This window comes from Nicotiana tabacum, chromosome 22, assembly GCF_000715075.1.
Source record: "Nicotiana tabacum cultivar K326 chromosome 22, ASM71507v2, whole genome shotgun sequence".
Classification (NCBI taxonomy): Eukaryota; Viridiplantae; Streptophyta; class Magnoliopsida; order Solanales; family Solanaceae; genus Nicotiana; species Nicotiana tabacum.
The window spans coordinates 161,542,067-161,555,364 of NC_134101.1; the positions used below are offsets into that span (position 1 = coordinate 161,542,067).

General features: G+C 38.5%; 1 protein-coding gene across 1 annotated transcript; it reads left to right on the plus strand.

Moving 5' to 3' along the window:
* The first annotated feature begins 5,675 nt into the window (after positions 1 to 5,675).
* On the plus strand, positions 5,676 to 7,661 carry LOC107788893 (protein SLOW WALKER 1). Its single transcript, XM_016610626.2, has one exon. It carries the CDS (start codon positions 5,817 to 5,819, stop codon positions 7,416 to 7,418), a length of 1,602 nt encoding a protein of 533 aa, XP_016466112.1. The 5' UTR covers positions 5,676 to 5,816; the 3' UTR covers positions 7,419 to 7,661.
* Positions 7,662 to 13,298: the final 5,637 nt, after the last annotated feature.

The window sequence follows — 13,298 nt, forward strand, 5'->3', positions numbered from 1 at the left end:
TCCATCCTTGGACACACCAAGACCCTTTGTCTTCAACGCGGGAGAAACAAAGCTCCCCCCTAGAGAACAACTCGAAGGAAATATCAAAACACTTGGACATCCTAAAGAGCCACAAAACTCCTACGGTAAAGGAAACAATGCCATCATACAAACCATCGAGAACAGACTCACTATGGCTAGAGGCAGTGCGAGCGATAAAGTTCAGTGTGGACCACAGCGAGACCCTGATACTCCTTTGCCCCAAGACTCTTGTGAGATATGGATTGAATCTGTCCTCCCATCAAAGCCAAGGTGTGTTGAAGCCTCTGATGACACTAAACTCAGTGATGAGATCTCCGCCATCACAGACCAAGGGAAGAGATGTGATGCCACCCTAGGAAAGGGAGAAAGCATCGACGAGCAATCCCCATCAAACCCCCATCCTCTGATGAATTTCATAATATGGAATATTAGGGGGGGCTAACAGTGCTGAGTTCAGGTGGCATTTCTTAGAAATGGTCAAAATGCACAAACCTACTCTGATAGTGCTATTGGAAACAAAGATGGCAGATCACAAAAAGCTTACAGAAGAACTACAATACGACATGCATATCCAGTTCCCGGCAGTAGGCCACTCAGGAAGCATAGTCATCACGTGGAAGGAATCCTCCCTCCGGGTAGATGAAGTAGTAGTAACACCACAAGGTACTCTTGCTATGGTCAAGATACTCCCCTCAAACCCTCTTGGTTACTTTCAGCAATTTATACTAGTAATTTTCTTAAGGTTAGAAAAACCCTCTAGAATAACCTAATAGATATTTCTAAGAATTTTAGTGGAAGTTGGTTTGTGGGTGGAGACTTTAATGAAGTCTTGAAAGCTAGGGACAAATTTGGGGGCAACCCCATCAACACAAATAGGAGCAACCTATTTTAGAATTGTATTAATAACTGCCAACTTGTAGAAGATTCAACGGTAGCAAATACACTTGGTCTAACAAGCGTTACAAAAATAGGTCTTGCCTCATCCTAGAAAGGATTGATAGGTGTTTCGCTAATAACCACTGGGTAAATGAATACCCCGAGGCAAACATTTCTCACCTTGCAAGGACCCACTCTGACCACTATCCTGTGCTGGTAAAGCTCAACAATAACACTCATTTGGCCTCCACCAAGCCCTTCAGATTTGAATCCATGTGATGTGGCCACCCCACGTTGCAAACCCTCATCAGGGATTCCTTCCCATCACATTCCACCCTCACCCCTTCCACCACTAGATTCAAGGAGAATGTTACCAATTAGAACAAATTCACCTTTGGCAATATTTTCCACAAAAAAAAAGAGTTTTACTTGCCAGGATAGCTGGGATTCAGAAATCCCCTAGCTATCAAACTAGCAACTTCCTCCAAACCCTGTAGAACACCCTTATAGAAGAGCTTGATTCAGTCCTCAAGAATGAGGAAGACTTCTGGAAGCTGAAAGCTAATTAATTGGCTCTCTGATGGTGATGCCAACACCAGATTCCTCCACACATCTACCCTTAACAGGAGAATGAGAAACAAAATTCTCTCCCTCAAGGATGATTCAGGGAACTAGCAGTATGAGCCCCAGGAAATAAAAGCTTCAGTAACAAAAAATTTCCAGGAGCTCTACTCCACATCCCTCTCTCAATCCCAAAGGGACATAACCACTCAAAGCCCTCATGGACCCTCCCTTTATGACATCCAAAAATCATCCATGGCAATGCCTCTAAGAGATAGTGAAATAAAGAATGTCATCTTCTCCTTCAATCCTTTTAAAGCTCCAGGCCCTGATGGCTTACACCCTTTCTTCTACCAGAAATACCAGGACATTGTGGGAAAGGATGTGATCCTTTTATGTAAAAACTATTTTTCAAAAGCAACAATGCATCCTCTAATGAATGAGACACTCTTATGCCTCATTCCCAAATGTCCTCAGGCATCCATGATCAAGAACTTTAGGCCCATATGTTTATGCAACACTGTTTACAAAATTGTGACTAAGATACTAGTAAACAGAATCAAGTCTTATTTGCCCAATATCATTGGCCCTAACCAGGCTAGCTTCTTTTCCAACAGAAGAGTTGTTGATAATGCTATCATAATCCAGGAACACATCACCCACTTTGGGAAGATGAGAGGCAAAATACCCCATATGGTCCTCAAGATAGACCTGGAGAAAGCCTTTGACAAACTAGAATGGTCCTTCGTAAAAGAGACCCTTCATGTCTTCAACTTCCCCAATGTCACCATCAACCTCATTACGTCTTGTGTCAGCTCTTCTTCTACCTCTGTACTTGTCAATGGAGATCAGACAAATACCTTTAAACCCACCAGAGGTATTAGGCAGGGGGATCCTTTGTCACCCTACCTCTTCATCCTCTGTATGGAAAGACTCTCCAGGGCTATTGAGAGAAATGTCCAACTCAAGGATTGGTCCCCCATTAGCATTAGCAGAACTGGCCTTAAGATATCACATCTTTTCTTTGCTGATGATCTAACACTATTTGCTACATCTAATCAGGGAAACTGCAGCACAATTCTCAATACTCTCAATTCCTTCAATCAGGCCTCAGGACAGAAAATCAATCTCAGCAAGTCCAACGTTGTTTTCAGTGCCAACTGCCAACCCCACCAAATGGAAACCATCTTAAACACCTTTGCCATTCAGGCATCAACCATCTTTGGTAAATATCTTGGATTCCCAATCTTCCACAAAAGTCCCAGTCACAATGACTTCCAGTTCATCATAGATAATCTGCACATCAAATTGGCTGGATGGAAAACAAATATGCTTAATATGACTGGAAGAACTACCCTTGCAAAAGCCTCACTCAACACCATCCCCAACCATGCCATGCAATACATTAAACTCCCTTCCAAAACATCCAAAGAAATTGACAAAATCTAAAGAAATTTCATTTGGGGTACTACTAGTGTCAAAAGAAAAATGCACCTGGTCTTTTGGGATACAATCACAAAATCAAAGGCACAGGGTGGTATAGGAATCCAAAAGGCCGACTTGAAAAACAAAGCAATCCATTCAGGTTTGGCATGGAGACTCTACCAGAACCCTCTTTCTCTTTGGGCTAAAACTCTTATAGCAAAGCACTACAATTGGAGACACCAACCAAAAAACTAAAAATTAAGCACCTGGCTATGCATCCTCAAAGGGTGAGAAACATGCATCCAAGCCAAAAGATGGGTTGTCCACTCAGGGAGTAGAGTCAATGTCATTAATGAACTTTGGATCCCAAACTTCCCCTCAATCAGATCCATTATTGAGGGCACTCTTACCAAGGAGGACCTGGCCATTACAGTGGATTCAGCCCATAACAATAGGGATTGGGACCTTTCTTCTATCTCCCTAAACATCCCCCCAAGTATCCAAAACACTATCCTAAATACCTTCATCCCACCCAATCCCAAAAAAGAAGATAGAATGATCTGGGGGGGGGGGCTACCACTAATGACATCTTCACATTAAAGTCAGCATACTCCCTCTTGGATAATCTTGATCAACAAAACTATGCTAACACAAGCAACAATTACTTGTGGATCTGGAAATTAAAAGTTCCAAACAAGATCAAATCCTTCTTCTGGCTTCTTTTCCATGATGAGCTCCCCACTGGATCCTTCCTCCACCATATTGGGATTCATCTGGATCCTAAATGCATCTTTTGGAATCAGGCAATCGAAACATCTGCTCACATCTTCTTCGATTTCCCTAACACAAAAATATTTTGGACAAAACTTGTCTCAGAAAGTGTCAATCCTCTTCCAAGCCATGTCCCCTCCTTCACCAGTAGGGACTGGCCAACCATATGGGAGTTCCTTAAAAAGAAACCCTTCAACAACATCATCAATTGGGAAGACCTACTTCCTTTCTGCTTTTGGCACATCTGGCTCACAAGAAACAATAACCTCTTCAACAAAAGAAAGGATATGGTAAATACAAAAGTTGCCCTAACAAAAGCAACTGAGTATATAACCATATCGATAAGCAGAGCACCAACAAAAGAGAGAACTATATGGGTCAAGTGGACCCCCCTCCAACCAACACGTACAAGCTCAACACAGATGGGGCTGCAGTTGGGAACCCCGGTAAGGGAGGAATGGGGGTGTCTTCAGAAATGCAAGTGGCAACTAGGTTCTGGGCTACATGGGAAGTATCTAACATACTACCAACACACATGTTGAACTGCTTGTGATTCTAAAGGGCCTACAAATAGCTGAAGAAAGACAACTAACACCCTTGGAAATCAACAGACTCCACAGAGGTAATTAGAATGCTTAATAACGAAAACTTTATCTTTGACTCAATCATCTTTGAATGCAGGTCAATCGTCCAAAGACTAGGAGACGTGGTGGTGAAGCACAACTACAAAAAGACGAACAAAGTTGCTGATCTACTAGCCAAGGAGGGAGCCAAGAAGAACTTTTTTGAAAATATTTTTGTAACAACAGTTCTGCCGGTGTTTGCCATACATGTTTTTTGGGCAGACATCGCCTGAAGTTCTTTCTCAAGACAATTTTTGGATTGTAATATTGATAACTATGGCCACAACGAGGGGGTTAATATACCCCCTCGAAACAATGCTACTGTCCCTCTACACCCGGACGGGTAGATTCTAATGAAATGCACCTTTTTAACAAAAAAAAACGGAAAAGGGTTCAAAATGCCTCTAAACTATTGGAAAAGGTTTAAAAATATCCTTCATCCACCTATTGGGCTAAAATACCCCTCCATCCGCCTTTTTGGTTCACTTATGCCTTTTGACCGTTATGTCAATGCTGAATTAAAAATAGTTATTATTTTTTTTGTAAAACTTAAAAAAAAAATATTTCACAAAATATTTTCGTTTTTTTAAACTAATTCACCAATAGTCCACTAATTTAGTAAAGTCTTTTTTTCAATTTTTACAAAAAAACAATTCAGTTTTTACAAAAAAATGTTTTTCTTTATTTTTTTCCAGCTTTTTTAAAGCATTTTTTCTAAAAACAGCAAAAAATTGTAAAAGTAGAAAAAAATATTTTCAATTTTTAAAAATTGAAAAAATATTTTTGTTTTTGAAAAATATTTTTTTCACTTTTTTTTTAAAAACGAAAATATTTTTTCTTTTAAAAAACTGAAAAAAGAAAAGAAAACGAAATGTTTTAGAAAAACAGAAAAATGAAAAAAAAATATTTTTCAAAAACAAAAATATTTTGTTGAAAATAGTTTTTTAAATTTTTAAAAAATAAAAATATTTTATTAAAAATATTTTTTCTTCTTCTGTTTTTCTAGTTTTTACAAAAACAATGCTTTAAAAAAACTGGAAAAAAATATTGTTTTGTAAAAATTGAATTGTTTTTTGTAAAAACTAAAAAAGATAAAATAAGAAGACTTTACTAAATTAGTGGAATATTGGTGCATTAGTTTAAAAAAATGAAAATATTTTGCAAATTTTTTAAAGCTTTACAAAAAGAATAATAATTATTTTTAATTTAGCATTGATCTAACGGTTAAAAGGCATAAGTAAACCAAAAAAGTGGACGAAGAGGTATTTTTAGCCAATAGGTGGATGAATGATATTTTTAAACTTTTTCCACTAGTTTAAGGGCATTTTGAACCCTTTTCTGAAAAGGAAAAAAGAAAGATATTGAGTAAATAGGAACCAGCTTGCTTATAACTTAGTGGGGCGAGTCGGTTACCAAAAGCCCGCCTCTCTGTTTCTCTCAGTTCTCATAAACCCTAATCACCAACTAAGCAAATAAAGAAGAAAGTGCCTTATACTAAAGCTGAAGTTCATCTGCATTGCATAGCACAGAGCGTCAACAATGGCAGAAAATCAGTCCATAGCAAGAACTTTCCCGGTGAAGCCCAAATTAAAACCCACTTCAGCAAATTCCACTACCCCAACCCCCGAATCCAAGTACTGGAGATCATTCAAAACCCCTAAAGATCTTCAATCCCAAACCCTAGTTTCTGCAATCACCTCCCTATCATTTTCCCCGATATCCCCTCACGATTTCGCCGCCACACATTCTGCCACTGTCTCCATTTTCTCCGGCCAAACTCTCGAACCCAAAACCACCATCTCCTCCGCCTTCAAAGATTCAGTCACCTCCGCTTCATTCCGTTCCGATGGCCGTCTCATCGCTGCCGGTGACCTTTCAGGCGCCGTACAAGTTCTCGACCTTAAATCCCGTGTCCCCCTCCGTCGCCTTCGTGGCCATACCCGACCCGTTCGTGTTGTCCGTTACCCACGCGCCGATAAGCTCCACCTGTTCTCAGGTGGTGATGATGCTGTTGTTAAATATTGGGATATTACTACTGAATCCAAAATTTACAATCTTTTAGGGCATAAGGATTATGTGAGGTGTGGGGATGCTTCGCCGGTTAGTGATGATATGTTTGTTTCCGGTTCTTATGATCATACAGTGAAAGTTTGGGATGTTAGGGTTTTGAATTCGGGTTCCGTGATGGAGTTTGATCATGGGAAACCTGTTGAGGATGTGATTTATCTGCCATCTGGTGGGTTAGTTGCTACTGCTGGTGGGAATTCTGTGAAGATTTGGGATGTTCTTGGAGGTGGGAAGTTATTATATACAATGGAGAGTCATAACAAGACTGTAACTTCAATTTGTGTTGGTAAAATTGGGAAGGAGAGTGGTGAGGAGGCGCAACAATATAGAATCTTGAGTGTGTCTTTGGATGGATATATGAAGGTTTTTGATTATGCTAAGTTCAAGATTACTCATTCGATGAGGTTTCCTAATCCTCTAATGTCTGTTGGGGTTTCACCAGATTGTTCTACGAGGGTGATTGGGGCGTCGAATGGGACTTTGTATATTGGGAGGAGAAAGGTGAAGGATAGTGAAAGTTTGGAACTTGGAGGTTTTGGTGGTGGTTTTGCTCCAGTGGAGGAGCCTCAGAGGCGGGTGTTGAGGCCATCTTATTTCAGGTATTTTCAGCGGGGGCAGAATGAGAAGCCATCCGAATGGGATTACTTGATTAAGAAGCCTAAGAAGATTAAGGTGGCGGAACATGATAAGTTGTTGAAGAAATTTATGCATAAGGAGGCTTTGGTAGCTGCTTTGAGTGGGAAGAACCCGGAAAATGTGGTTGCTGTTATGGAGGAGTTGGTTGCTAGGAAGAAGTTGTTGAGGTGTGTGTCAAACTTGGAAACTGAGGAACTTGGTTTGCTTCTGAGGTTTCTGCAGAGGTACTCGACCATGCCTAGATTTTCAAGGTTCTTGATGGGCTTGACAAAGAAAGTTATTGAGATGCGAACTGAAGATATTAAGTCTTCAGATGAACTGAGAGGTCACATTAGGAATCTTAAACGAGACGTTGAGGAGGAAATAAGAGTACAACAGACATTGCAACAGATACAGGGAATTGTATGTCCTCTGCTCAAGATTGCTGCAAGGAGATGATAATTTGCTTCTTGTTGCTTGTCTGACTATCTGGCTCTACGTTTTGCCTTTTTTACTGCTAGGATTTCCTTCAACTGAGTGACTATAAAAAATTTTGCCAATCACATTGTAGTATTCCTTCAAGAAATTTTGTTTCTTTTATATGGGATTGTCATTCTTCTTTTACCCATGAAGAATACATGCAGGTCACAGCTTATGTAAGTTGTTAAATCTCATACTTACAACATTACAATTTGCCTGAAAGGGATTAGTTTGTATGAGTATTTGTTTAAGCAGCTACTTAATTAGCTAGGCCAATTTGACATAACTAGCAACTGGTATACTTGAGCTCATTCTACCATCAAATTCTTTTCATGTCTGTAAAGTTGGAAATTCCGCAAGCAAAAGAGAACAGAATGTGCAGAATATTAAGATGTGGGCGGAATATTTGATTAAGAGTAAGTGATGGAGTTCTTGAAAAAGATGCTTACTGCAGTGCAAACTTTCTGCTAATGTAAGCTGCACTGCAATTTTAGAGTGCATTCTTGATATGTATTATTAAGCGAAAACCTTATTATTGGTGAACTTCATCTCATTTAGGTAAAACACTAGCTGAAAGTAGATAAAGCCAAAAAGTCTTATGGAAGAGGAAGAAACCATTGATAATGTCAAGCTCTTATTGCTTGGACCTCATTTATTCTGCCTAAATTTTATAAGATTTAGGTGGTATAATATGCCACAATAAGTTTGCTAGACTAGAAGTTATGATTCCCCTATCACATTAGATGTCAAACCATGGAAGGTCAAAGTTCCTCCTTGCAAGGGGTTCATATGGGCTCAGGTATTATTTTCATGTTAGAACGGAATAGTGAAAGAATGTATCAGCAAGAGCTGGATATTACTGATCTTACAGATACTATAAATAGAAGAGGTCCAAATTTGCCCTTCCACTATTAGAAATGTTCTAAGATTACCTTTTGTTACACTTCCAGACCATTGATACCCTTTACTTTTTGACAATGTTTTAAGACCTCCGTTATACTTTGGTTAAAAGAATTCTTGTTTCATTTCTTTTTTGAAGTTTTAAAATTTCTTTAACGATAGGGTTATCAATAACCTCAGAAGTCCAATTTGACGAGCTTGTTTTGATCAAGGGTAAAGTTGATCAAAATGCACTCACTACAAGTTTACGGTAACGACTAATAGGTACAAATTTAATATTAAATACATATTTCCAAGAATATTTATACCTTAGTGGACTCCAAAGTAACGGATACATTTGCATCAATTGTTAGTAGAGTAGATGTATGATTGGTTTCCAAGAATTTGGTGCTGTTTAGTTGACCTTCTTCACTCCATTAATTACATAAAAACATAACCATTTGGACTTTTGAACCTCCTCTCCTGCCGGCTTCTAAAGTGAAACTTCTACCCGTTTCTTTATTTAGTATGTATATTACAACAATAATTACATCTTAGTCTCACTCAAGTCGGTGTTAGTTGTTATATGAATCATTACCTCTTTCTTTATGCTCAATTATTGTTGACCCTCAAGTCCATACAAGCGGAGTTTTATTTAGTATGCATAATGTTTGAAGTAGTGAATGGAATCTTAAAGTGTAGTACTACATAACTTTAGACAAGCACACTTAACAGCCTAACACCAGCCAATGGGAAAAAAAAGAAAGTCAAAGAAGCAGCCCCGCTCTTGTAACTGCACAAGTCTCCATGCCTCACTTTACTTTTGTTATACTTTTCAAGAGAAAAATCCTCTGATACTTACTGTATTTCGTATCCTGTATTTCATATTTCGTATCTCTTATATATTGTTGTTATTTTATTACGCATTTTTATGATACTAATATATTATCTTCTATTGCTTTTTTGAGCCGAGGGTCTCCTGGAAACAGCCTCTCTACCCTTCGGGGTAGGGGTAAGGTCTGCATACATATTACCCTCCCCAGACCCCACTTGTGGGATTATACTGGGTCGTTGTTGTTGTTGTAAGAAAGAGAGAGACAAATCTTTTTTGTTACTCCTGCAAGTTAATTCTCTTTCAGAATTGCTTTTCAAATTAATTAGTTAAACACAAATTGAGAAAAAGCTGATTTTTGCAGCTTGACAAACAAGGTGTAAGTACATATTGTTGAATTTGACAAAATGTTTGTCCCACATCGGTGGGAAAACAAAAGTTGGGGGGATTTTCCCCCTATAAAAGAAGGCTTAATGTTTAGGATTTAAACACACCTCTCATTTGCCTTCTCATCTGTTTAAGGCATTTGTATCTTCTCTCTTTAGTATTATTTCACTTGTATATTTGGAGTGGAATAAAATATTGGTTGTGTCCGAGGAGTAGGCAAAATTAGCCGAACCTCGTAAATTCTGGTGTTCTCTTTATTGTTGCTTTATTGTCTTATTTATTTATTATTTGGTGGTTGTCATAATTTTTGGTATAGTAGTTGTGACTTATTCACACTATATACATTTGGCTTCCGCAACAATTGGTATCAAGGATTGCAATTTGTGAGCATTGTGTCAAAGGGAAACAGACAAGGGTTAAATTTGGTACAGCGATCCATAATACTAAAGGCATTTTGGATTATGTACACTCTGATGTTTGGGGTCCTTCCAAAACACCTTCATTGGGTGGGAAGCACTATTTTGTAACCTTTGTTGATGATTTTTCCCGAAGAGTATGGGTGTATACAATGAAGAGCAAAGATGAAGTGTTGGGAATTTTTCTCAAATGGAAGACGATGGTGGAGAATCAGACAGGCAGGAGGATCAAGTGTATTCGCACAGACAATGGAGGTGAATACAAAAATGATCATTTCAATAAGGTATGTGAAAATGATGGCATCATCCGTCACTTCACTGTTAGACATACACCACAACAAAATGGAGTGGCAGAACGTATGAACCGGACCTTGCTGGAGAAGGTACGGTGTATGTTGTCCAATGCTGGCTTGGGCAAAGAATTTTGGGCTGAGGCAATTACATATGCATGCCACCTCATTAATCGCTTACCATCTGCTGCTATTAATGGCAAGACACCATTTGAAAAATGGTATGGAAAACCTGTTATAGATTATAACTCTTTGCACGTGTTTGGCTCAACTGCATATTATCATGTGACGGAGTCAAAATTGGATCCAAGGGCAAAGAAGGCTATTTTTATGGGAATTACTTCTGGAGTCAAAGGATATCGCTTATGGTGTCCTATGACAAAGAAAGTAATATTCAGCAGGGATGTTACCTTTGATGAATCTGCTATGGTAAATAAGGTAACAGAAGATACCAAACAAAATAAAGGTGCTTCTAAGCAGGTGAAGTTTGAGGGAAAATTTATTTTTCCTACACAAGAAGCAGAGGAGGAAACAAATGAAGATTACCCTCTGGAAGGAGAGCCAGTAGAGGAGATTCCAACTCAGGAACCTCAACAACAACTTGAATCAATAGCAACCAGCAGGCCAAAAAGAACAATAACGAAACCTGTTCGTCTCATAGAGACAGTTGCTTGTGCAACCTCAATTGTAGCTGATGATGTTCCTACCACTTATAAAGACGCAGTCCAAAGTTCAGAAGAAGATAAGTGGAGGATTGCCATGAATGATGAAATACAGTCCCTTCATCAGAATCATACATGGAGATTGGCCAATCTCCCGAAGGGAAAGAAAGCAATTGGGTGCAAATGAGTATTTGCAAAGAAGGAAGGATTTCCTAACCAAGTAGATGTTCGCTACAAAGCAAGATTGGTGGCCAAAGGATATGCTCAAAAGGAGGGAATTGATTACAATGAAGTATTTTCTCCAGTTGTAAAACATTCCTCCATTAGAATTATGTTGGCTTTGGTAGCACAATTGGATTTGGAACTAGTTCAGATGGATGTAAAAACTGCGTTTTTACATGGAAACTTGGAGGAGGAAATCTACATGACTCAGCCAGAAGGATTCAAAGTTGCTGGAAAAGAAAATGTGGTGTGCAAACTTGAAAAATCATTGTACGGATTGAAACAATCTTCTAGACAATGGTACAAGCGATTTGACGAGTTTATGTTGCGGCAAGGGTACAAGAGAAGCAAATACGATCATTGTGTGTATTTGCACAAGCTTAAAGATGGTTCCTTTGTATATCTTCTCCTATATGTTGATGATATGTTGATAGCTTCCAAGAATTCGGAAGAAATTGATAAGTTGAAAATTCAACTGAAGAAGGAGTTCTAGATGAAGGATTTGGGTGAGGCAAAGAAAATTCTTGGCATGGAGATAATAAGAGATAGACGTTCAAAGAAACTCTGTTTATCTCAGAAAGAATATTTGAAAAGAGTACTACAACGTTTTGGCATAGATGACAAGACTAAGCCAGTTAGTACTCCACTTGCTCCCCATTTTAAGCTAAGTACTAATATGTCGCCAATGGATGAAGCTGAGCGAGAGTATATGTCAAAGGTACCATACGCAAATGTTGTTGGTAGCTTGATGTATGCAATGGTTTGCACAAGGCCTGACATTTCACAAGTTGTTGGAGTTATTAGCAGATATATGCACAATCCAGGGAAGGAGCATTGGCAAGCTGTGAAGTGGATTCTACGGTATATTCATAATACTGTAGATGTCGGGTTAGTTTTTGAGCAGGAAGACAATCAGTCTGTAGTTGGATATTGTGACTCAGATTTTGCGGGTGATCTGGACAAACGACGATCAACTACTGGTTATGTGTTTACTTTTGCAAAGGCACCAGTTAGTTGGAAGTCTACTTTGCAGTCAACAGTTGCTTTGTCTACAACAGAGGCAGAGTACATGGCTATTACAGAGGCTGTGAAAGAGGCAATTTGGCTTCAAGGATTGCTAAAGGAGCTTGGTGTTGAACAAAAAGGTATCACAATTTTTTGTGATAGTCAAAGTGCTATTCAATTAGCGAAGAACCAAGTTTATCATGCAAGGACGAAGCACATTGATGTTCGGTATCATTTTGTACGAGAAATCATAGAAGAAGGTGGAGTCACAGTGAAGAAAATTCATACTACGGAGAATCCTGCTGATATGCTGACAAAGGTGGTGACTGCGATCAAGTTTCAACATTGTTTGGATTTGATCAACATTGTTGAACACTGAAGATTGAAGATGAAGACACAACCAAATTTGTTATTGAGAGAAAATTGAAGATGTGGAATTTTGCCAAGGGTGGAGATTTGTTGAATTTGACAAAATGTTTGTCCCACATCGGTGGGAAAACAAAAGTTGGGGGGATTTTCCCCCTATAAAAGAAGACTTAATGTTTAGGATTTAAACACACCTCTCATTTGCCTTCTCATCTGTTTAAGGCATTTGTATCTTCTCTCTTTAGTATTATTTCACTTGTATATTTGGAGTGGAATAAAATATTGGTTGTGTCCGAGGAGTAGGCAAAATTAACCGAACCTCGTAAATTCTGGTGTTCTCTTTATTGTTGCTTTATTGTCTTATTTATTTATTATTTGGTGGTTGTCATAATTTTTGGTATAATAGTTGTGACTTATTCACACTATATACATTTGGCTTCCGCAACACATATATCGAAAATTCCCCCCTCTGGAAGCAAAGAAAATGACTTGACAATGATGAAGCTGACTCATATTGTAGTTAAATAAACATTGGCTGCGTATCCTCAATAAATAAATAAGATCACGTGATAATTAAAATTGAGCTAAAGTAGAAGCTTGTGAAGATAAGACGGACACACTTGTGAAAGAGGAAAGACCCAATTGCAGACTTAAATTTGTAATGCTGCAATTGGATTGTGTAGGAAGTAGTTTGATTATTCAGAAGCTAAAGTGTGCATATATTAAAAACTTATAATTAAAACCATTAATTGATGAGTTGACATAATAATTTAAATAAATAAAGAATAGACCTAAGGAGC

Excerpts from the sequence above, each read along its gene's own strand:
- LOC107788893 (XM_016610626.2), top strand. The coding sequence starts at position 5,817 with ATGGCAGAAAATCAGTCCATAGCAAGAACTTTCCCGGTGAAGCCCAAA.